Source organism: Notamacropus eugenii, chromosome 1 (genome assembly GCF_028372415.1).
Source record: "Notamacropus eugenii isolate mMacEug1 chromosome 1, mMacEug1.pri_v2, whole genome shotgun sequence".
NCBI classification, from domain to species: Eukaryota; Metazoa; Chordata; class Mammalia; order Diprotodontia; family Macropodidae; genus Notamacropus; species Notamacropus eugenii.
In genome coordinates this window covers 118,423,381-118,448,932 of record NC_092872.1, presented here as the reverse complement: position 1 = coordinate 118,448,932, position 25,552 = coordinate 118,423,381, and the positions used below count along the sequence as shown (strand labels likewise).

At 37.2% G+C, this 25,552-nt stretch overlaps 1 protein-coding gene and 1 long non-coding RNA gene across 4 annotated transcripts in view; one reads left to right on the top strand and one right to left on the bottom strand.

Moving 5' to 3' along the window:
- Window positions 1-5,382, top strand: part of LINGO2 (leucine rich repeat and Ig domain containing 2) — a 1,607,677-nt gene extending 1,602,295 nt beyond the window's left edge. For all 3 annotated transcript variants that reach the window (XM_072612692.1, XM_072612700.1, XM_072612709.1), the window contains exon 8: window positions 1,415-5,382. In XM_072612692.1, the coding sequence (XP_072468793.1) occupies window positions 1,451-3,271 (1,821 nt within the window). In that variant the 5' untranslated portion in view covers window positions 1,415-1,450 and the 3' untranslated portion in view covers window positions 3,272-5,382. The remainder of the gene's footprint in view (window positions 1-1,414) is intronic.
- An 832-nt stretch (window positions 5,383-6,214) lies between these two features.
- LOC140523886 (uncharacterized) overlaps window positions 6,215-25,552 on the bottom strand; it is a 150,820-nt gene continuing 131,482 nt past the window's right edge. The window contains exon 5 of the long non-coding RNA XR_011973502.1: window positions 6,215-6,289. This is a non-coding gene — a long non-coding RNA (uncharacterized lncRNA). The remainder of the gene's footprint in view (window positions 6,290-25,552) is intronic.

Below are 25,552 nucleotides of genomic sequence, written 5' to 3'. Positions count from 1 at the left end.
CAGGTCGGGGATGCTAGATTGCTTAAGGAAGGACAAAATGGCCTAGATCAGAAATGTCAAAGTTCCTATGCAAATTCATAGTAGGATTGGACCCTTGAGTAAGCCCTGCATTTTCCAGCTTGAGTGAGATGAGGAGATTTATTCTTTAAAAAGAAAAATAAGGAAGAGACACAGAGAGGGTGGAGAGACAGACAAGAGAGAAGGGGGGAGAGAGAGAGAGAGATTATAATAGTATCTACCTCACAGAGTGCTTTTCAGGCTCAAATGAAATCATATATGGAAAATACTTTTTAACCCTTAAAGTGCTATACGTGGTAATGATCATTAGTATTGCTAAGAATCTGCTCTTTATTACTTAAGGACCTGATCGCTACTATTTCTGTAATATATATGAGTGTTGAGAATTTTTAACAAAATATTAACAAAGAGGCTTTGGAGAGGATGACTTTGCACAGTCTATTACATTATATGGAACATTCTCATGCTCACCTCTGCCTCTTACAATGCTTAGGTTTCTTCAAGGCACATATACCATTTTTCTATAATATGCAAAGCATTTCCTATTCCCTTTAATTGCTAATCTCTGCTCCCACTTCCTCAAATTATCATGTATATTATTTATATACTTGTCTATTTACGTCTTATTCCCCACCCCTAAGGAGAATGGAAGCTCCCAGAGGTCTGAGACAGTTTTTCATTTAGCTTCTGTGTCCTGAGCCCTAGCAATCTTTTGCACATTTTAGGCACTTAGTAAATGCTGCCTTGATTAGATAATGTTGGGTTAGATTGGAAGCTACTTTTTATTCCTCATTCCAATTATTCATCTACTTCTCTCACTGTTATCAATGATTAATCCACAAGATATATCACAAACACTATCTCTCTCTCCCTTCCTACCTACTTTCCCTACCTACTAAATACTCTGGGAAGGTATGTGGTTGTCTTCTTATTTGCCTCCAGGAATAAAACACCTAATGAAGAAAGAAACATTTTTATAAGTATACCTTTATTCTTAATTGAATTTCTAATGAGGTAGAATCATCACGTTAAAGGTACATGTAGTAGAAATTTCTATGTGTATAAATAATGGTAATTAGCATATGAAAAAGAACTCCTTGACATGAATTTTTTTCTGCTTTAACTACTGTGTTAGAAGCCTGGGAGCCTGAAAGGAAACAAAGGAGCTTGGTCTTACCACGTGGAATCCTAGAGGGGAATGAATGCCCCAGAAGGATTCATAAACCAGGAAATTGATTCAAACTGAAAATCTATTTCCCTGCAAAGGAAAAATTTTTTTTCATTTCATATTGTGAATAGAGGCCATTGGGAAATAGACCACTAAGCCTCACCAAGGGATTTCTTTTGCTTGTGAACTAACCCTTTACCTGCCTTCTTGTTTCCTTTTCTTCTGCAGGCCTCTGACCAAGGTGTAGACCATAGAGGTGGAGTCATGCTTCACACGGCCATATCATGTTGGCAGCCATTCTTAGGTTTGGCTGTTGTGTTACTCTTCATGGGCTCTACAATAGGCTGCCCAGCTCGCTGTGACTGTTTACCTCACAACAAGTCTGTCTCTTGTCATAGAAAGAGGTTGATTGCAATCCCAGAGGGCATTCCTATTGAGACCAAAATTCTAGACCTCAGCAAAAACCGGTTAAAAAGTGTCAACCCTGAGGAATTTATGTCTTATCCTCTGTTGGAGGAAATAGACCTGAGCGACAACATCATTGCCAATGTAGAGCCAGGAGCATTTAACAATCTTTTCAATCTGCGATCCCTTCGCTTGAAAGGAAATCGCCTGAAATTGGTCCCCCTTGGGGTATTCACAGGACTGTCCAACCTTACCAAACTTGACATTAGTGAAAACAAAATTGTCATTTTGCTGGACTATATGTTTCAGGACTTGCATAACCTGAAATCCCTCGAAGTAGGAGACAATGATTTGGTTTATATATCACACAGGGCTTTCAGTGGGCTGCTTAGCCTAGAACAACTCACCCTGGAGAAATGTAACTTAACAGCAGTACCAACAGAAGCCCTCTCCCACCTTCGCAACCTCATCAGACTGCATCTAAGATATCTCAACATCAATGTTATGCCTGTTTATGCCTTTAAAAGACTGTTCCACCTGAAGCATCTAGAGATCGACTATTGGCCTCTATTGGACATGATGCCGGCCAATAGTCTCTATGGTCTTAACCTCACATCCCTCTCCATCACCAACACCAATCTATCTACTATACCCTACCCTGCCTTCAAACACTTGGTTTACCTGACTCACCTCAACCTTTCTTACAATCCCATTAGCACCATTGAAGCTGGAATGTTTGCTGATTTAATCCGGCTGCAGGAGCTGCATATAGTGGGGGCTCAGCTCCGCACCATTGAACCACATGCTTTCCAAGGGCTCCGGTTCCTTCGTGTGCTTAATGTTTCCCAGAACCTGTTGGAAACCCTGGAAGAAAATGTGTTCTACTCACCCAAAGCCCTAGATGTACTGAGCATTAGCAACAATCCCCTGGCTTGTGACTGCCGCCTCCTTTGGATTCTACAGAGGCAGCCCCTCTTGCAGTTTGGGGGCCAACAGCCTATGTGTGCTGGCCCAGACAGCATCCGGGAAAGACCATTCAAAGATTTCCACAGTACTGCCCTTTCCTTTTACTTTACCTGCAAAAAACCCAAGATCCGTGATAAAAAGATGCAGTACTTGCTGGTGGATGAAGGGCAGACAGTCCAACTGGTCTGCAATGCTGATGGTGACCCACAGCCAGTAATTTCCTGGGCAACCCCTCGAAGGCGCCTGATCACCACTAAATCCAATGGAAGAGTTACAGTGCTAGGGGATGGCACCCTGGAAATACGTTTTGCCCAGGACCAAGACACAGGAATCTATGTTTGCATTGCTAGCAATGCTGCAGGGAATGACACTTTCACAGCCTCCCTTACAGTGAAAGGATTTGCTTCAGATCGTTTCCTTTATGCCAACAGGACCCCTATGTATATGACAGACTCTAATGACACTAGCTCTAATGGCACCAATGCAAATACTTTCTCTCTGGACCTTAAGACCATCCTGGTGTCAACAGCCATGGGCTGCTTTACATTCCTTGGAGTGGTTTTATTTTGCTTCCTCCTCCTCTTTGTATGGAGTCGAGGAAAAGGCAAGCACAAAAACAGCATCGACCTTGAGTATGTCCCCCGCAAAAACAATGGTGCTGTGGTGGAAGGGGAGGGGGCTGGACCTAGGAGGTTCAACATGAAAATGATCTGAGGTTCTACCACTAGCAGTGCTTTTTCTTTTCTGTGGCATTGTTTGTATCCAATAAACTAACCTGGCAAATCAAATTGCTGGGTAGAAGGGCAGCTTGATGTAGCTGCCCCTTTGTTCAAATGGGGTATATAGGAAACAAGAAGACTTGTTTGTGGCTGTGCAACTGGGCCTCTCCACCAAGAGGCAGGTGTGTGTGTCAGGGCCTTTTCACAGAGTTGGTTTTACTAATTGTTTGCATTGCAAATATTGGCATTCTGGGGATCTCAGTAATGAACCTGTTGGCTCATGTTCATGGACAATTGTTCAACATTTTCTACCACTACAAAAAAAAAAAAAGAAAAAAAAAACAAAGAACAACCTACAGTGTAGGATTTACATATTAAAGACACATTTGTCTAAAGCATACTCTACAGTTAAAAAAAAGAGAGAAAATTTGTATCTACGATTATCATTTGTTAAAGCCTTGCACCATGACCAATTGTTGGTTCAGCACCACAAAGAAATTGATATATTCTTTTCTTTTCCTTTTCTTTTCATGATTAAAACAACATACAAACTGTGTACATTTTAAAGCAATACGAATGAAAGGTTGTGCTTTTAGTTACTTACCACTACTGACCCAAGTGTGATGTCACCATCTTTTAAATGCAAATAGCAAACATTGCAAAATAGATCCCTATAGTTACCTGAGGAAAGATACATGGAGGGAGAGATAAATTTGTCTGACTGTAGGAATCCAGGTTACACTACCCAAGGCAAAATTGTTTTAACTCTGTTATGTTCTGTTAATATAAATAAAGGCATGTGCCTAGTTTTGATACAGAATGGAATATTTTTTTATACTTGTGATATCACACTGGACCAGTTTACTGTAACAAGCCCTTGGATTCACCCAGAAGAGAGGGAAAGCCACAAGTTGTGGATAAAACTATGAAAAAAAAAAGGCAAGGTAGGTGTTAATCATGAAAATGAACCATTTTATCATAGCCTGGTTTAAATTTCACAAACCATTGTTAATGTGTTAATAGACAATAGAAAAGGAAAGAAAAGGAGGTAATGATTTTTATATATTCATAAGAAAACTCTAACCTTTATGATAGTTAAGATTGAGAAGTCAGATTACAAAAGCTCTTTGGAAAGGAATGAGCTCTTCTCAGATGCCAATAAACCAGGTTCAACCATGCATAACAGGAAGATTATGCAACTAAGGATATGCTTAAAATGTGATGGTCTCCTTAAGGTCCAACTGCTGCTAATTAAAAGAACTTGCTCTCCATTGTCACTAATTAATGTTGCATCTTCCAAAAAATACTTGTAGATCTCAAAGTTAATTTCTATGAGTGGATGACTTAAGCTTTTATCCTTTCTACCTTACAAATTACATACTTGCTTCTCCTCCATAATAACCAATGGTAGACAAGAGAAATCTTATTGTGATTTTTAAACGGGGTGAGCAAGGTTGTATTGAATATAACTCAGTTACTGTTTGATTTATTGATCAAGAAAAAAAAAAGGCTAAATCCTGCAAGTGTGGAAGGCTGTACTGATCCCCTTCTCCTTTTACCAATCAAAGCTAATACTAACTGTTCCAAGATTCTGGTATCATCCAATGTTGCCTAAAGATTTTAAATTATAAATATTTTCCATTCTGAAAAAGAACTGACATCACTACAAATGATTTAACCCAGATGAGGCTTAAATTTTCCCTAAATGTTTAGTTAATAGCTCTTCAAACAAACTGAATATTACTAGTAATCAATGAATAGAAATAATATTTGATGAATGATTATCTAATTAGCTAGAATGGAAGAGGCATGAAAATGTTACATACTTCACATTTTGAGATGGAGCCAAAAGGGTGTCCCATGATATAATAAAATATAAAAAAATTGAGCTCTGTGTTGTGAAATACTAGAATGAAGATTTTCCTTTCAAGAGACTTCTCTTTTTTGGCTTTTGAATTTTGTGAAACTTAAATAAAATGGCCCCTAACAAAAAAATAATAATGACGAATGGAGATAATTCCTCCCAGTTGAATTGCAACCCAGATGAAAATCCTGCTCTGCTTTCAATAAGGAGAGTAAAATAAAGAAATGAGATGGAAAGATTAATGAACTGTCAGTTGGATTCATTTTCACTTGTTGCTGATAATGGTTACAGGTCTCATAAGCAATCCGTTTTGGGAGGGGTGGGGGTCAGGGAGGGGCAGGAAGAGAATGCCTGTATTTATACCAAAACACTCTCTCTATATCTCTCTCTATCTGTCTCTCTCTCTGTGTCTCTCTGTCTCTGTCTCTGTCTGTCTCTCTCTGTCTCTTTCTCTCTCTGTGTGTTTTGGTACAAATTCAGGGACATTCCAGTGTAATCTAATGGAATTTTTTTTTTTTAATTTCCAAAGTGATCTCTTCAAAGTTAATCCAAAATGACGTGCAGGGTAAGTTAACTTTTAACATTGTAAATAATCAAAGAGTAAACTTAATTGCTAAAGGAAAAAAGGGAAAATACAACTAACTGAGACTAGATCATAGCCAAGATACCCCTGAATGATATATGAGAAGGCTTAGGTATCATCCTGCATGGATTTTGAAGGACATTAAAATCCTGATGAATCTGTAAAGAGCATATTTACTCCTGATCTTACATACAAATCAGCTAGCCTCTAGAGGAGGCACCACAGTACAAGCTCAAATACAGTTAAATTCAACATAGTATAATTGAAGGTATGCTCAGGTAGAAGTTAAAAGGTTTCAACTCTAGATTCTGATCCTGGACCTGGCTCTATTACTTACCTGTGTAATCTTAGGTAGGTTATTTCACCAGACTTAAAATTCTATTTTAGAGCATCTCCATGAAGCCTCATAAAGCACACAAATCATTGAAACATCTGGATGACTATTAGACACTAAGGCAACAATAATCAACCATTTTTAATTGAAGAACTCTTTACCTAGTTGCACTCCCACGATTGAACCAATTGCCTTCAAACTTCCTGAGCTTAAGGCTGAATCCAACATAGCCCTGTGGGGAGAGAGAGAGATTTGAGGAGGCAAGAGGGGAACATAACCCATGTTTATCTTAAGTATAAAGGACCATGGGGATGCTAAGCAGGTTTGAATTTCTTCCACAGGATTTCAAGTTGCTATAAGGACTGAAACATAATCCTAGAATAGTCTAGGCAGCAATCTAAACAAGTAAGTAATAGCATTGAAGTAAGAATAAAAAGACCTATATTAGAATTCAGGCTCTTTGCTACTTACTACTTGTGTAGCCTTGGCCAGGCATTTAATTACTATTACCTCTCTGTGATTTGAAAGCATTGATATAAATGTTCTCTAAAGACTTTTCTGATTTTAAATCCTATGACCTTCTGAGAACCACTTGTTTCCCTGGTGAGGAGGGAGGAAATTTGCCTTTTGGGTAAATTTGGATGATGAAAACCTTCAGAGGGTTTCTTTTTTGCTTGTGGATTGGTCAGCTTTCTTGATATATTTGAAGAAAAAGTATCTCCTTCAAGTGGCACTCCCTGAATTAGAGATTAACTGGTGCCCAAGTGTCCTGAAAACAATTAGATGACTGCCCTGGGGTGGGCAAAATAATGGATTCAGTGCCTCATCCATAGCATTTAGACCATTATATGCCAAGAGACGTGCTGTTTTTCTAAGTTCTTGTTTCACCCATTTTTTCATACCAAGAGGGCTATATCACCTCAGCACTCCCTATTATCTGACTTTTTTGTAAATCTAAGCTAAAAGTCGCCTGGAGTTGTACTTTTAATTCACTAGCAGCGTTGTGGGCAGTTCTGGTTTGGCAGAAATTTCACCAACATGTTCAGGTCCATCAAAAGCTGTGAGTCCAGGTAAATTTGCTACTTGTCTGTTCTGCTGACAACTTCACAAGGTGCTCTACATTGCTTATGGCAATACTCTGGAGATTTTTTACGATAAATGTTCCCTTTCTCTTCAAATTTACAACTAAGTCCCAAAGCTTACAATTATCCAGTTTCTATGAGTTTTTAAAGGAATGACTTAAATTTCTCCAAAATGAAGTTCTGACTTTTTTCACTTAACATTGAGCAAATAGAAATGAAATATATTTTTACTCTTCAAAATCATTGAAATTTAGTCCTTGGTCAATAAAAGGTGACTTTACTTTCTAGAAATTATTTTACCCCTGCTAAAATCCTATCTTCTTCCAAGTCAAGGAGAAGTGTGTATGTGTGTGTGTGTTTGTGTGTATTTTAAACATTAGAGCACTAAGCTCAAAAGCTATTACACAACCCAGATTATGTTTCTGATTTTTCAGACAAGAAAAAACAATAACAAAAAGTGTCATTTTCCGTTTTTGAAGGCTGCAGTTTGAGATAAGCAAAGAATGTCTAGGATAAAAAAGAAATGAAAGCCACTTAGATCCATTTTCGTCCTTCAATACAGTCTCTTTGCTCCAACTACTCAGTTATAATAATCAAAACTAGAAAAAGAAAGCCTGGATTATACAGGTGATGTCTGTTTTTTGGTTACCCCCTAGGCCAATAAGCATTATGTCCTTCTTTGACTGCCAAAGACACCAATTTAGTTGCTTTCCCTTATTTCCCTATTGACTTTGTATATAGTTTACATTAGCCAATCCAAATGGAAACAATAACAGGAAAATTAAAAGATAGTAGCATAGGACCATGTTCCTTCACTCTTAAGACAGCCTAAAGAAGGAATGCATTATTTTACTTTTCAACTGCTGAGTAACATACTTTGGATAAGGCAGAATTGTTGGGTCTCCTTCATTCTTAAAGAGGACCATGATATTAGGAAGGTGATGCCATGACTTGCAAGTGAATTGGATTTAAGTGAGGAAGGGTTGTGCAAAGTCACCAGCCTCACTTTCTCCTCCAGAACCATCTGGATTCAGTGGAGAGATAGAGGTCAGAACAACTGGAAATGGCCCCCATATGGAAGAGATGACTTTTCTAAATGACCACCCTGGTACAGGAGGTAGCATCTAATGTGAATCTACTGATCTGAAATGAAATGAAAGGACAGCTGAAAGTTTTTGATTTTGCAAAGCACATACACCTGTGGCATCAAAATGACAGAAAATTTGGAGAGAGGAAAAGAGAGAGGGATAGATGTGGGGAGAGAGGAAATCAATAAATTTCACTAACTCTAGTCAGCTAAAAGCTCACCCTTCTGTAATTCTGTATCAGCAAACATTTACCACTTCCCTCCTCCCTTCTCAAAAAATGTATTTTTTGTCAGCATCTCAAAGACAGTTTTGTAAAGCTAAAGTTTTTACCCCCATGGAACACTTTTGAATGAGATTTGTTTTATTTAATTACTAAAGCAAGACAAAAGGGTATTTTTAGGGGAGCAAATTGTGACTGCTTAATGCTTTCACAAACATTAGGCTAGCAGTATAAAGAGAACTGAGCTCAAGGCCAAAACAAAGGCATTCAAACCCCACCTCTGACACGTACTACTGCCTGTATAAACCTGGGCAAGACACTAAACTTCTCAAAGCTCTTAAGCAGGAACTCTTTAAGACTAGAAGTTGCAGAGAAGGTGCCAACCTGTTTCAGTACAGAAAGTTCTCTCTCTCAAGAGCACCTATATAGTTAGCAACTTTATGTTTTTGTCCTCTCCAATTCTGTGAACTTTCCTGCTAAATAACTTTCCTAACAATCATTGCCTAGTGGGAACATTTCTAAATTATTGATTTTGTTAAGATGACCCCAGTCTAACTATACTGTATGTGTACATGTGTATACATATATGTACATCATGTATATTCTTGTGTGGTACATGTATGTGTGTCTTTCGTGTTGTTAGGATTTTTGTTTGTTTTTTTTCTGGGGGTTTTGCCCAAAGAAGACTGGAATAGAGACTCTTCTAAGAAATATTAATCTCCTCAGAAGATTCTTAGCTGTTTCCTAAGCTTTTCTTCTCTAACTTTCTGAGACTGGTAACACATTTTCCTTCCTTCCTGTCATGAGAGGATCCAGTTTTAGTGAACCATTCTCTAGGCAGGAGGCAGTGGTTCTGCTGATTCCCTTCTGACAGGATCCAGAGAACAGAAACTCTCTGCTATGTATTCCTTCACAGTCATAGAGCCTTCACATGTAGTGCGAAGAAAATTATCCTCTTTGCCTTGCTCTGTTTTACCAGTGTCACCCAGGAACAACTTTCATGCTGCAACAATAGATGGTTTGTCTAGAAAAACTTTCTTTCCAATGATGCACAAAAAATCCTGAGGATTATTAAATCGGAAATTGTTTTAAAAATGTCTTTCCCAATTTTTCTCACAAAACTGTCTTTAAAATTTTTTTTTTAAGATTTGCTATTCAAATAAATCTGGCAACAACCTGCAGGTTGAATGATTCTGATTTTTTTCTAACTTTCTAGAAACAGGGGGGCTAGTTTAATGCCAGTCTTAAATAGACATCTTTATTTATAGCCTGAACAGAATAAGAAAAGCATTGGCATAATCAAGAAAGCATTCCACAGTATAAGACTTTATTTACGCTTAATATGCAAAATAGCTTCAAAAAGGCAATACAAACACATTTTTAAATTTTTCTAACTTTGCCTATCCTCATTAATTCCAGTCAGTTTTAAAATATCTATCCATACTGAAAATGGGTCAGAGTAAAACCATTTTTTGTTCCTAGATTAAAGGGGCCCCTGAGAAAATTTTGCAAAAAATTTCCTATTGCATGGCTCTTTACACATTCTTGCACACCTCTTATTCCAAATTGCTTTAGTATCTCAAAAATATAACATTAATACAATTGAACTAAGCTGATGATGCAGATGTCCACAATCTGTACAGCACTGTGTGTCACATGAAACTGAGTGGTATATATGCATGTGTGCTGCCTAGAAATTGGCAGTGGGTAATATAATGGAATGCAGGGGCTTGAGTTGATTAGCTTTGAGAAGGGAACACATTTATCTTGGTTTTCAAATGATAAAATCAGGTAAGCTGCCTACAGAAAAATTGCCTAACCACACATCTATGATATCAATTTTCTACTCTTTTTGCCATATGACATGTAACATCCCACGCCCTTCATTAATGCTAAGCTGTAGTTCATATGTATTATACACACACACACACACACATACACACACACACACATATAGTACATACATAATAAATATGTGGGCCAGGGCAGTTTGTTTTCTTAAAAGTGTTTCGAATTTAGTTGCTTTAAAATTTGACAAGATCAAGCAGGGAAAAAAGATTGTTGTGTGTCTGTTTTTCTTTTAGCATATTTGATCATGATCTGACTTTGGGGAAACAGCCAATGAATGCAAGCCAAGCATCAGATTACAAAGCTTTCTTTGCCTGATAGCTTTTCTTCGTGCGCACGCGCGCGCACACACACACACCCACCGAAAAAATCACAAATGACAAAGATAATGTTATTTTGATTTGTGTCTCACTGAAAACCATCGTTGATCTGTTATTGTTTGGGCTGCAATGTTTTCTTTCTAACACTTTTATGAACAAATTATTCACTAACAGAAGGGTTTAAATATTTAACATTTCAATGAAGTTGATGAGGTACTACTAAAAACAATGAGATAAAGATGTATGTTTGTTTGTTTAAGATCACTGAAGTCTGATATCAAGAAACATTTCCAAAAGAGGAGAAAGGTAGGTTGTAGGACTCTATCAAATGATAGAGTTTGCTTGGCCTTGGTTAACACTACATGAAGTCAAGCCATCAATTACATGTAACAATGTAGCCTGCATTGCTAGAAAGGAAAGAGACACAGTGGGAACTTACTTATAATGCTGACGTAAGGGGGTAGGGGTAACTAAGAGGAGTGGCAGAGGACAGATAGCCTATCTCGATTTTTTTTTATGTCTTCATCAAAGAGATACCAGGGATGATTTGACACATATATGTCTGAATCTATGTGATACTGAACTTTGCTATAAAGGAATTCTACTCCTATCTAAGGGATTTTAGAAGGGAAGGGGAAAGAAAGAAAAAGTTCTACACTTAAGTTAATTTATGGCTAGGTAATATTATGGAAGCAAAGGGCACGAAAAAAATGTACAGCTGAGGAAGTCACAACAATCTGTGTATCATCCAGATAAAGTTTACCATTTCCTCAGTTATATTCTAGGTAATATTGAGAGTAAGGAGCAAAGGGAAAGGAAGAGGACAAAAATTTGTCTTCAGGACAATCTGTTTGTGTGTAATAAAGAACTGTACGTTCTCTAATCTTTGAAAGAAAAAAAAACCTGACTTTTTGTAGTGAGATAATATATCTTTTCTTCAGTGGAGAAGTTTTAGCTGACATGAACCAATAGCTGTTCTTACAAGTGGTATCCTTTCTCTTCCCTCACACACTTAAATGCCCCCACCAGTGAAGAAAAAACAAGACAGGGGACACCATTTGGTCGACATTTTATTGTAAAAAGAACTATAGAATTTTAAAGCTGAATGACAACTTAAGTGATCAGTTAGTCCAATTCCCCTAATTTACAGATGATGAAAATAAGAGAAGTGAAAATTGACTAGCCACCATCTCACACAACTTCCATGCTACTTGATCATTTTTCACACTTTTTTTGCCTCATTTAGCCACCATTGCAAAAAACACAAAAGTTCCCGTACACACTAGTTCTCATTAAGTAATATTGCTATAAGCCAAAAGTCATAGGTTAGTAGACAAAACTACTTATATTACAAGAAATTCAAGCATAAACCCAGTACTGAAGACTTTGTTGGAAGGGAAAAAAATAATCTGATGTTTTATGATTTTTAGAGTATTTCCACAATTTTTTTATTGAGTTGCCTAGCTTTTGGAATCTTCACCTCTAAAGACATTGTAGATGTGTTCATTTAATTTTAAAAATTAAATTAGGATTCATTTGAAGTTTCTGTTCTCTGATTTCTTCCCTCTACCATCCATACCCCTACTATACTCCAATTAGGATATTCCTCTCTACTCATCTGGATGGCCCTTGTCCTTCAATATGTCCTTCAATATTTTACCCTGAAATCCACCCTCCCCTTTAGAAAAAAATATGTTCCACCACTTGGGTTCCACCCTATAAGGGGCCAAAGATTGAATCTAAAATGAACTCCAAATGAAGTTGGCATGGCTAAAGGGAACTCCCCCAATTCAGAAGTGACATGTATGTAGAAAATCTGAAGACTATGCTCTAGAGCTTCTCAAATTGGTGCCATTTGTCATGTCTTCAGTGCAACTGAATTTTGTGAATACATAAAACTAATTTGCGTGTGTGTGTGTATGTGTGTGTGTGTGGGGGGGGGTGCAGTGCCTGGACCCATGGTGTAGCAGATAGAGAAAAAACCTGAATTTATAACTCACATCTGGTCCATCCTGATCTCTGTGACTCTGAGCCAGTCCCTTAACTTTTCACTGCTGTCTAGGCATTTTTCTACTGATCATAGATTTGGAAGATTTAGACTTAATTTGGATTTAGATTTGGAAGGGATTTTAGAGAAGGCCATCAAATCCAATCTCTTCATATTATGGATAAGGAAACTGAGGTCCAGGGAAGTTAATTGATTTGCTCAAGATCATACAGATATCTCAGACTGGATTGAAACTCAGGTCTTTCTGATACAAAATCCAGAGTCTTATCCATTGAATCATCTATAAAGTGCAGAACTGATATTAACTTGCAGGGGTAAAGGGAATTTCCTCACTGGTAATAGCCAACACTGATGAAACTACAGGCCTTTTCCAAATATACATACACATATACTTATCACACACACATACATATATACCTATATCACATACACACATGCGCATGTGTATATGCATGTATGTTCTACATGTTGTGTATGTATACACCAATACATATGTGTTCAAATATGTTTATCATAGTAATAGTAATATAAGAAAGAACTTCAAGCATGGGTCCGATACCTTGTGGGGCAGGGAGAAATAATCTAACATTTTATGATTTTTAAAAGAGTAGAGTGAGAAAAGTAATAGATCTGGAGCCAGAATCCCAGCTCTCCCACTTACTGCTTATGTTATAGGCAAGTCACTTCTCCCTGTACCTCAATTTCCTCATTTGTAAAATGAAGACATTGAACTAGATAATCCTCAAGATCTTGTCATGCTCTTAATTTATGATCCTGTGAACATAGTCCTATTATCCCATATATTGGATATATATGTATAATGCATATATAAAATATACTTATATATGTATACATAAGCATATGCATGTGAAATCCTAAAATTTGAATTATGAATGAAATCCTCTATAGTAGCCAATAAACAGTTTCAAAACAGAGCTGACTGAGGTTTACCATATTTCTATCAGGACAGATAAATAAATCTTTTAACAATAGGCATATTTTGATATTAGAATTTACCCAACATATAAATTCATATATTAAAAATTACCTGTGAGGGAAAAGTAAGGACAAGGGAAAAAGTAATCATGAGACTCATTAATGAGAATACCCTGTTCAGCTCCTGATAATGAAAACAAAAAAAGCTAAATCAGTGATTATCAAAGGTTAGAGAGATGTAAAGTGAAGTGAAGCCTTTCTAAAAGGCATGCTCTGTGGACAGTTTAACATTTTGCCAGAGGGTCCTGAATCTTGCCAAAGGTTGTGGGGGTTAGACCTTTAATAACCACTTGTGAATTAGTTTTGCCACCTAGGAAGATGAGTCTACTTCCCTGATTTTCTCACTGAGGAGCAGGCAGCATTTATGAGAGTCATTTTCCAATCACAGGCTTCCCATTTATATTCTTCAGAAGCGTAAGAGATCAAGCGTGGTGTTATTATTATTATACAGAAACAATTTCACTAAATTTAATCTATTCTTTTAGCTATGGGCTATTAACTGAATGTACAAAAAGACTAATAGGTTACATCCATTATATGAAGTATAGCTCTCATCAAAGCCAAACAAATGCTTCTTTTTAAAAAAAAAAAAAGGCAGTTTCTTCAAGGCTGCACAATGCATCAGTTCAAAGATGATACTGGGAAGTAGTTTGCTGAGCACAGAACATGTATGGGATGCAAATTGGTTAGTAAGTCAACCCTAGGTCCTTAATTTCTGTAGGCACTTACATTTTAGTCACATTCATGGAATCTAAGTTGCTTTTGCTTCAGTAGCTTCAAAAGCATTTCAAGGCACTATCCCAAGGAATTTTGCTGATTTCACTCTAGAATAGGAATATTAGCCTGTTCAGTTATTTCCTGCTCTAAGTCTTATAAAGGAGGATGGGAGGAATGGGCCAATAGAAAAATGGATCATTGAAAAGTCATCCTTCTCTGTGCCATAGAGGAGAAAATTGGATTGTCCTTAGAGGAAGCTTTGGGAATTAGAAAGAGGATCAGGAAGACAGAGTAGCTAAATTTGAATCCAGGTTTTGTCATTTACAACCTGTGTGATACTGGGCAAGTCACTTAATAACTCAACTTTAATTTCCTCATTCTGTAAAATAGGAGCGTTAGACTGGGTTACCGCTAAGCTTTTTCCTAGATCTAAATCTTTTAATAAATTATTTTACAGTACCATTGGGTTTTACTATAGTTTTTCCAGCTTTGGAACAGAATGGTAACAAGCTGGTAACAAGTGAATACAAAAGGATATTATTTTGGAGAAAAATGGATCCTGTAGGATACATCACTCTTCCTCAAACACTTACCTTTGTGGTGCTGGTTGTAAGCTGATGATTCAACAGATTTAGCTTTAAAATTTCATCTTAAAACTCTGTGTTTATTTCCTTTAAATGCTGCTGCTAATCCAAATTGTGCAGGCACATGAGCATACACACACACACACAAATGCACACACACATATACAAATATATGCATATATACATATATATGCATGTGCATATTCATACAACAGAAATAATCAACTAGTCTGCTCTTCCTCACCCTATCGCCACCACCCAAATATTAGACATTGAAGAACAGATTTCTCAGGCTTTTGCCTATTAAAAACAGAGAAATTTGAGTTTTTAATTTTATCTAAATTTGTATTTTCCTTTTCAAAGTTCCAAATTTCACTGTCACAGTAACTAGTAGCATAACTACCAATTGCCCAGGATGTTTTCCCAGTTAATCATCTTAGTATTTCTATCACCAAAAAAAAAAAAAATCACTAACTGGAAACTCATAGGTTTTCCATTATCTCATATAGAATGTTTGATTTAGTGATTAGATTAGCCTTTGCCTCATTGGTCAATCACAATTCTACTTTTAAGGACCTACCTACTTTAAGAAGCCACTCTCAGGGAGTCAGTCTAGTTAAGTATTAAGTAAATAAGGGTCTGGGATTCAGAGAGCCAGGGTTTAATTTATGGCTCTGCCATCAGATTCACTTTGTTCTTGTGGGCAAGCTCCAACAAGCATCTCTGCATCCCCACCTCTCAACATGGGCATAACACTACCTACCTCACAAAGGTGCTGTGAGGCTTAACTGAAAAGCTTACTGAAATGGGATTCCATTTAAATGGTGCCACACAGTGTCTGGAAGGAGTAATAAGAAGTGAGAGTCCCCTTTAAGAAATTTTAGGGGTCCCAGATATGCTGGAATATATTCATTCTTGATACTGCTGAATTTCAATGTGATATTGGCTTGGTTTGCCCCTAACTTTAATGACCTCTGCAAAATTCATAATAACCTGAAGTCCCCCAAGTCCGGAGAACACTGGGTACTGAAAAATAATCCAATGAGTTAAAACAAAAAAATAGAAGTATTTCACTTTCAAGTCATGGGGGAACAGTTTGGAGAGGGCTATATTTATTAAAATATGGATCAAAAGTTAGATCTTCTAGGGGATGCATTTTACTGGAGGAATTTATTGCCTAGGGATTTTTGTTGTTTTCAGTCTGACTCCCCAATTTTCTGTACTATTGTTTTAATATAAAATCCCTCTTCTCTCATTTCATTATGATTCTTTTCATCCCGTCTTTTCTGCTCAAAGGACAAATTTTTCAACAACTATTGTAATTATTTTTCATAGAAGGCCATTTTAATTGTCATATTGTTCTGCTAAGCCCTATTGTCTCTGTGTCCTTCGAAATTGTCAATTACTTTAAAAGCGGGAGGGGGGGGGGGAAGGTGAAAAACACATTGTTGTAATTGATTTGTATGTTTGAATTGTCTTATCAGAAAACAAGGTTATGAATTTCATCTGTTGAGACACAAAAATAAAATACTTTCCTAAAAAAAAGAAAAAGAAAAATCTTATGCTTGATTTGTGATGTTTTAATCCCCTAAAAGAACATTTTTTCTTATCTACCTCCTTTTTATGTTTTATTAATAATGATTGCATATTTGTTCATCCAGTAGCTGAAGATAACATGGTTCAGTGGAAAGAATGCTGGTTCTGGATATGGACAATGTGGGTTCAAATTCTACCTCTGACATTTACAACCTGCATAAACTTGAGCAAGTTATTTACTTACTTGGAAATGAAAATGAGAGAGTTGGATGAAATAGCCCTTGGGATACCTTCCACATCTGTATTTATGATACTATAATACCTGGATGCCTTATATTCAATGGTGTTAATCATTTACTTCTGATGTTGGATGAGGGACACTAAGTGATTATAAAATTAAAGCTAAAAGTAACAATATGGGGGAGAGGGGAAGATCATTCTGCAAATGCGGAATTTCTGCAATGGCTGGGAATAGAAACATTACTGTCCAGGAAGGATATCTCTATCTTAAAAGAATTTGTAGAAGGATCTTAAAAATCAGAAGGAAAATAATTCTAATATCTTCTTTCAGTGAAAAAAAACATTTTAAGTGGTAATACAGTCTAGAGCAGTAGTATCTAAATCATTTTAATAACATGTCCCTATTAGTGAAAACATTTTTGAGCATGTCATATCTCTCTCTCTCTCTCTCTCTCTCTCTCTCTCTCTCTCTCTCTCTCTCTCTCTCTCTCTCTCTCTCTATATATATATATATATATATATATATATATATATATATGTGCTTGTACTACTCTACTAATAATCATGTATATTATAAAATTTGCTCAAAAATAGAAATTTTTAAAAGATGAGCTAAAGATGGAATGGCATTTAGCCCTAGATTCAATTTATTTTTGTTGTTCAGTTGTTTCAGTCATGTCTGACTCTCTGATGCCATGTGGGGTTTTCATGGGAAAGATCCTGAAATGGTTTGCTATTTCCTTCTCCAGCTTATTTTATAGATGAGGAAACTGAGGCAAACAGGGTTAAGTAACTTTCCCAGAGTCACAACAGCTAGTAAGCATCTAAAGCTAGATTTGAATTCAAGAAGAGAAGTCTTTCTGACTCCAGGTCCCCAGCATTCTATCTGCCCCCTAGAGTCAGTAGGGAACTACTAAAGATTACTAGGTAGGGGAATGACCTGATCAGTCATATATTTTAGGCAGTCACTTTGTCAGATACAGGTAAGATGTAGAGGGGAGGACAATTAGGAGACTATTTCAATAGGTGAGATGAGGAAATAAACTGACTATCTGCTCTATTATTAGTGAGAAAGGGACAGATATGATAAAGGATATTGTAGAGATATACATGATGAGATTTAGCAACTGATTAAATATGTGGAATAAGAGAAAAAGGTTGTGCCTACAAAGAGGATAGTAGGACCCTTGACAAAAACAGGGAAGTGGTGGCAGGGTGGGAATAGGGAGGTAGCAGGGAATTAGTTCTTAATTTTGGACATGTTGAATTTGATATGTCCATGGGATAGCAAGTTCAATGTCCAATACTCAGTTGGTGATGTCGATCTGGAACCAAGGAGAAAGACTAGAACTGGATGTATGTTTGTGAGCCATATGATTAGGGGTAATCATTAAACCCATGAGCACTGACAGAGTGGCCAGATGAGAGAAAATACGGGAAAAAAAATGAAGCGTACCCAGGACAAATCTTTTAGAATGCCCACAGTTTGGGGAGAGGATGTGGAATATAAATAACCACCAAACCATTCTTCCTTCCTTTATCAAAATACTTTGGTGTGATCAGGACACATTTTTGCTTTTCTGATCAGTGAGTCTAGTACCAAAGTTTAAGGAGCAATCAATGTAAGCCAACCACAGGTTTTATTGATACAAACCCCTAATAAAAAGGTATAAAACTTATGTCTAGGGCAGTTCTAACTAGATAAAAATATAATTGGAAAATGTTTAACAAAATAAATAAAAATACAATGCAACATAGATAATGTTAATTTCTGGTTTTTCAAGTCAATGTAAGCCCTACAAGAATGTGTTTCTATTTGTTTGACACCTCTGCACTAATAGAACAATCTCAAGGATACAAGGCAACATATGCTTCTACTTCCTTACCTTTCTTGAGCCCCAGTCTTGGCCTGGTTCTGGGGGACATAGTTAAGTGTAAAACCACAGCTCCCTCTAGATTGCAGACCTATTCTGGGTGATCTGAGACTTTGTGCTTTTAAAATGCAGTAGACAGAAGGATTTGGGGCTTTTTATGGATGCACCAACCTAGAATAAACTGATCCCAATTTTAATATGCTAATCACAAGTAGGTCAAACAAGGAATAACACAGCCTAGTCAAATCAGTCAATACACTAGCATTAATTAAGTGCCTACTCTGTGACAGTTACTGGGCTAAGCACTGAAGATAGAAAGGCAAAAACCATGCTTGCTCTCAAGGACTTTTTATGGGCTTGACAACTAGCAAACAATTATATACAAAGATGCATACAGGATAAATTTGAGATAATCAAAGAGGGAAGATATACTTATGAAGTGGGATCAGTAAAGGTTAGTAGAATCCTTCTGGTGTCAATGATTGAACTTATATTCCTCGATCCAAAGGCATCCCAACTATTTCTATCATGCCCCATGCTCATGTCTAACTATGTCAACTCCAGTGCCATAATCAAATGAGATCATATAGGAAAAGAGCTTTGCAAAATAAAACATTATGCAAATGTCAGGTATTATTAGTTTAAGTATACCTCCACTGCATTTTAGCTTTGATACCTTAACTAGGTAAGAATAATCACACATCTTAATCAATGAACTAATCAATCAATCAATCAATCAATCCTAGGCTTAAGGGCTTAAGAGCACCTCAAGAATGGGAGATTTTTCAGTTATCTCTTTGCCACATCTGCTCTCTAAGCTGGAACCCACTTTACCATGAACTCTTTAAGTTCTTATAGAGTAGTGTGTCACAGACTTTTGGAGGGATATTTTGAATCAACTTTAATAAAAATGCCTCACTAGAAACTACTTAAGACTGTCTGACTAAATTGATTCTTGGGAGAAAGTAGAGAGGGCTCAGGCTGATGATGTTAGAGAATGACCTCTGAGGAGTCAGAGGTGTCCCTAGAACCAAGAAGGGCTGATGCAGCCTTGCTCCAGAAATGGAGACTCATTTGTGAGAGAAGGATTTAGGAGAAAGATGCCTCGGAGATTATAAAAAAGATTATCATTATTATGTTACATTATTATTTCTTGAAGAATCAATGGAAGTTGAAGGCCCATCTCAAAGCTCCCCTAACAACGGTTATTCTTAGTTTGGCTATCCTTTTCTTCCTTCATCACAATGCTGTCTTTGCCCTTTCCTTCAATTAAATTCAAGAAGCATTCATTAAGTATTTACTGTGTACAGAGCACTTTACTAGATGCTGAGGGAAGAGAAGGGACTGGAATAAGTATTTACATAGCGCCTACTCTGTGCCAGACACTGTGCAAATACAGATATTTCATTTGATTTTCACAACAACCCTACAAGGCAGAACTTAATAAATGTTAATGTATTGACTGATTTGACTTGGCTATGTGTTGGGATTGGAAGCTCAATTCCGTGTGGACAGTCTCGGGCGGGTAAAGGTGGGAGCTTCTAAATCTTAGAGCTCTCACGAGACCCCCCCAGGAAACGGCAGGGAATCGAGGTGAACCGAGCTATCTCGAGTAATTCCGCCTCTTCCCGTGAGAAACGTGATGGGAGAGAGATCTCCCCGCCCTCGAGATTGTCCCGGATCTGGGCACACCTAGTTACCTAACAGCACGGTATTCAGATGCAAACTATGCGGCTGAAGGTTAAGTAGGATTGAGGAAGTCTGAAAGCTCTCTTAGCACGTGAGGAGCCAAGAGGACAGTAGGCTCCGCTTTTCTTCTTCTTCTTCTCTCCCCTCCCCCTCTCTCCCCGCTTGTACTTCTACTTCCAATCCCTTAAGATCCTAGCCTCCTTAGGGTATTGTTGCTCATAAACAGTCATTTGCTCTCCGACCGCTCCCCATTTTTCTCTTGATATTCCTGCCTGCTTGAGCCAAGGAGAAACTTTCCAAATCCTTTTACAAAATTCTCTGAGGTCATCTAACTCTATTGTGACCCCCGCCTTCCTGCATTCCCTGTGAAGTTTCTCAGCCCAGACCTCCTGTTCCTCTGGCTTTATTACTGGCAATAGATTCCCCATCTCTGCCCTTTTCCCATGGGTGTGGGAAGCTTCTCTCACTCTTTCTCTCCTTCCAAATCTAGGATTCGGGACTCGCTTCTTTCGCAGCTATGTTATTCCTTGTTTGACTTACTTGTGATTAGTATACTAAAATTGAGATCAGTTTATTCTAGATTGGCACATCCACAAAAGGCCCCCAATCCTTCAGTCTATGCATTTTTAAAGCACACTCTCAGGTCACCTAAAATTGGTCTGCAATCTAGTGGGAGCTGTGGTTATATATATTCAGCAATATCCTCTGGAGACAATTGAGGAAACAGAGGCAGATAGAGGTTAAGTGACTAGCTCACAGTCACACAACTAGTTCCTATCTGAGACCATATTTGAATTCAAGTCTTCCTGACTCCAGGCCCAGCATTCCATCCACTGCGTCACCAGCTGCCTCCATATAATCTGTCTCATAGATTGCTTTCCCTCCTCTACCAAAACAGAAAATAACTGACTCCAAGCCTGGCTGGCACTCTACCAGCTTGCTACCTCAGGGAGATATAAATTTCAAATAAGACACAATCCCTGCCTCTATGGAGCTGATAGTCTGATAGAAAAGACATGATTCATACACAGGTAACCATAATTTAAAATGATATATAAATAAAGAAAACAAGTACAAAGTGCTTTGTGAGATCTGAAAGAGCAAAGGTCATCAGGTATTAGCTTAGGGGGCTAAAGGCAAGGTTCATGGATAATATACTATTTGATTTGGAAGAGGGAGACACAGCAAAAGGGAAAACATAGAACATAAAACATACAAGGGATGGAGAGAAAGAAGTCCAATATGACTGTAGCAAAGAATGAATAGAAGAGAGGAGTATGTATTTCAATTTAAAACCATATGCTACTGCTTTCTGTGAGCAAGGCGCTAAGTTCCAAACTCAGGATAAAAAGTTGAAATACAGTGTAATCCTTGCCCTCAGGAAACTTAAAACCTAATAAGGCAGGAAATAGTAAATAAGCACACAAATATTTAGATAACAGAGGAGAATTAGATGAAAATTTGAGAAGGGGAGATCACTAACAAGGCAACAGAGGACCTTGACTGCTGAGAAAAGAAGTTTGGACTTTATGTTGTACACACGAGGGAGCTACTAAAAGTTTTTGGAAAAATGGAATAGTGACCACATGGAGGCACAAGAAAAACTTCTTACACAGCTATGCAATGGGTCCGTTAGACTAGAGATGGCCCAAAGTCCAGCTGACCTGTTAGGAAGCTGGTAGTAGAGAGAGGAAGACTAATACTGAACTGAACTCTGTGGTAGGAGTGACACATGAGGTGGAGGACAGATGAAAGAGACATGTCATAGGAGGATTTGACTCAGCCAATGATGAGAAAAAAGTAGACAGAACCCAAGCAATCTAAGAAAGAAAGAAGGTACTGAAGTTTCAAAAACTAGTTAACTCCATAATATTTTAAAGCTCCTACTATTATTATTCTCCCTGACACACATTGTCATAGGAGAATGTGGATCAGATCCCAAATAAAGGAATAAAACATACAGAAGGAGTATAATAAACTATGAAATAATGAAGCTAAATAGTTTCTTTTTTGTTTTTTATTTTTAATTTATGGAATAAAACAAGCATTTTCATAACATAGTGCAATGAAAAAAGATGATTGCATATGAAACTACAAATCTGCTATGTACAGCTTGCTATCCTTTCAAAAATACAAAATTATACAACAAAATTATTATGTAAATTTCTTTTTTCTCTGCCCCCCAACCTAGAGATGACTATCAATAAACAAAATAGATTTATGTATATGTATTTAAGTAATACACATATGTATGTATATATATATATGTATATATATATAAAATTATTCCCTACATTTTATTTATCAGTTCTTTCTCTGTATGCAGATGTTGTCTTTCTTCATATATCTTTTATAGTTAATTTGGGAATTTATAGTAGTCAAAATAACTTGTTCGTCCAAAGTCATTCTTAAACAACATTGCTATTATGATACACAATGTTCTCTTCTGCTCATTTTGCTCAGCATTATTTTGTGCAAGTCTCAAATAAGAAATCTAAGAAAGCTAAGGGCTTGTTCTCAGTTCTCATTCTTTTGGCCCTCTCTGCAGCACTGTGCTCTGTCAATGAATTCTTCCTGAATACTTTCTCCTCTCTGGGTTTCTATGACAAGACAAATATCTCCTGATATTACTCCTACCTGTTTATTCTTCCTCAGTCTATTTTTTCTGGCTTATTACCTATATTACACCCCCTAACTTGATATACCACAAGAATCTGTCCTGGATCTTTTCTCCATATAAATACTTTCTCATTTGATGACTATAACAACTCCCATGGGTTCAATTATTATTCCTATACAGGTGACTCTCAAGTCTATCCCTCCATTCTTAAATGTATCTCTTGAGGTCTAGCTCCATATTTTGAACTGCCTATTAGACATTTTGAACTAGATATTCCATAGATCAAATTCAACATATTCAAAAACAATGCATTATATTTCTCCCCAAGTCCACCCCGCTTCTGAACTTATTACTTTTAGGGGAGAATAGTTTTCAAGCTAGAAGGAGCCATGGAGTTATCTAGTACACCTCTCCTAATTATACAAAAGAGAAATCTGAGATCCATAGAGATCAAATGAATTGCTTAAATTACACATACCAAAAGTGGTAAAAGAACTACATAAATGGGGAGAAAGAAGGCAATCTAAATGGAGGCATGGGTAACATGATATGTGTTTGGGGACTGATGAGTAGACCAGTGTGAATGAAGAAACCACTGACCCTGGAGTTAGAGAACGTGGGTTCAAATTCTGCCTCTGTCACTAATCATCCATGTAACCTTTCTGGGTCTCAATTTCTTATCTGTCAGATTAGGAATTTGGACAAGACAAGCAAAGTCAAAGTTCATCTTTCTGAGTCTTCGTTTTCTTATCTGTAAAAGGTGCCAGTCTAGATGGCCGCTTAGATCTCTTCTAAGCTTGAATGTATGATCCAATTTTCATTTTATTCCATTCTCTAGGTCATACAAGTAGTTTATCTTTAGGGGACGAATTAGTAGCTAGCTCTCAACTATATCCCAGTAATAGTCTTTCTAGTATGCCATTTTATATCCCCAAATGTAACTTTCCATATTCTGTTGCTTTAGAAGAGTTTCGGTATTTAATGGTTGATGCAAGGGGCAGTACTTATAAACAAGTAAGGACTTTCCGTGGACTTCAAAATTTTCACATTCACTTAGGGGTAACAAAAGATGTTATTCAGCTTTTTAAGAGTTTTCATACATTTCTTGGTCGATATAGCATCTCACATTTCCAAATGCACCAATACAACTAAAAGATTAATTAGTCCTATTTTTTTTCATCAGCCTACCCTGTCCTCAATCTTACAGAAATAATAAAATTAATCCCACTTTCCTTACTGCTCAGACACTTATTTATTACAGGTTTGTTTGTCATATTTGTATTCCAAAAGGAATTTCTTAATAGGGCATGATCTTCATCTAGATAAGGAATCCATCAGAATAAACCAAGACATATGAAGTTATGGTCCTGACTTCTCCAACAGCCCAGCTGGAAGTTTCAAAAGCCAAAGCACTTATGGTTGGTGGGCAGATATCACATGTGCATGTAGGTTTAGGGCCAGGTCTCATGGGTATAAATTTACATGTGCAAATGATTTACTGATGCAGGTGTATGCAATTTGTTGAATTATTTTTTTTGTCTCCAATCCAGAGTATGGGTAAAATATGATGCTTGATTTCAACACTTGAGAAATACAGGATTCCATTGGCTGGTTTTTTCTATGAAATGCTAAGGATCCAGCTTGCATATGGGGCTAGTCTAGGGGGATTTTATCCTCTGGTCAATAAATACAAGGTTTGGAAATCATTTGAGTGAATGTCTTACAACCATAAATTTTAAAACTTGAATTCAGCAGCCTGAGGAAATTTACTTATATCACCTTGGCAGAGAACATAAGGAGACTACTTTTTGTTTTCCACATAAAATCATAGGAAAAAATAATAATACTTTTATGGGAGGGAGGGTGACTAAAGAACTATAATTTCACTGAGGTTGGAAAATCCCACCCAAAAAAACACAAACACTCCCTCTATCAATGCAGATCTCTTTTTCTGATTTCCTACTACTTGAAGTATTTAGAGTTGCCTGGTGTGTGGAGAGAGTGAGTGACCTACTCACAATCAAATAGACAGTTTATATGGGTCTTAAATCAGGTTTTCTTGACTACCAGGTTCAGTCCTCTAGCCACTACACTAAACTTTACATCATCATCATCATCACCACCACTACGACCATCATTAATAAGAATAAGCGTACCAGCCACAATTGCTGGACAGAACCTTTGCATCACCTAGTTCAGCCCCCTAGTTTTATTAATAAGGTATCTAAGGATGATCAAATAGTTCATAAGTAAGCAAAGTTGGAGCTAGAACTCAAGTTTTTTTGACTTGATAACAAACAATGCCACAAAAGCATGTGGGAAATGTAAAGTCACCTCTCAGAGCTGAGATTGTTTAAATCCATTTAGAGATTCTGTCCCGTATCCGTTTTAGTCAAGGATAGGGGAATTTAACTGCTTTTCCCTTATCCCCTTACCCAAGTAGAAGTGACCTTCAGAATTTGTAACATAGTACTCTAAGGAGACAGAAGCAACAAATTGTAGGCAGTACCAATAAACATCAAGTATGGGTGAGCAGACAGGCTGCATGGGCTAGTAATCAGTATTCTTGGAGTCAGGAAGACAGGTTTAAACTCATCTGTCACTTCGCCCCAGGCAACTTTAAGACTATAAATTACAAGCAACTTGCTGATCTCCATTGATAAAGCAAGAAAA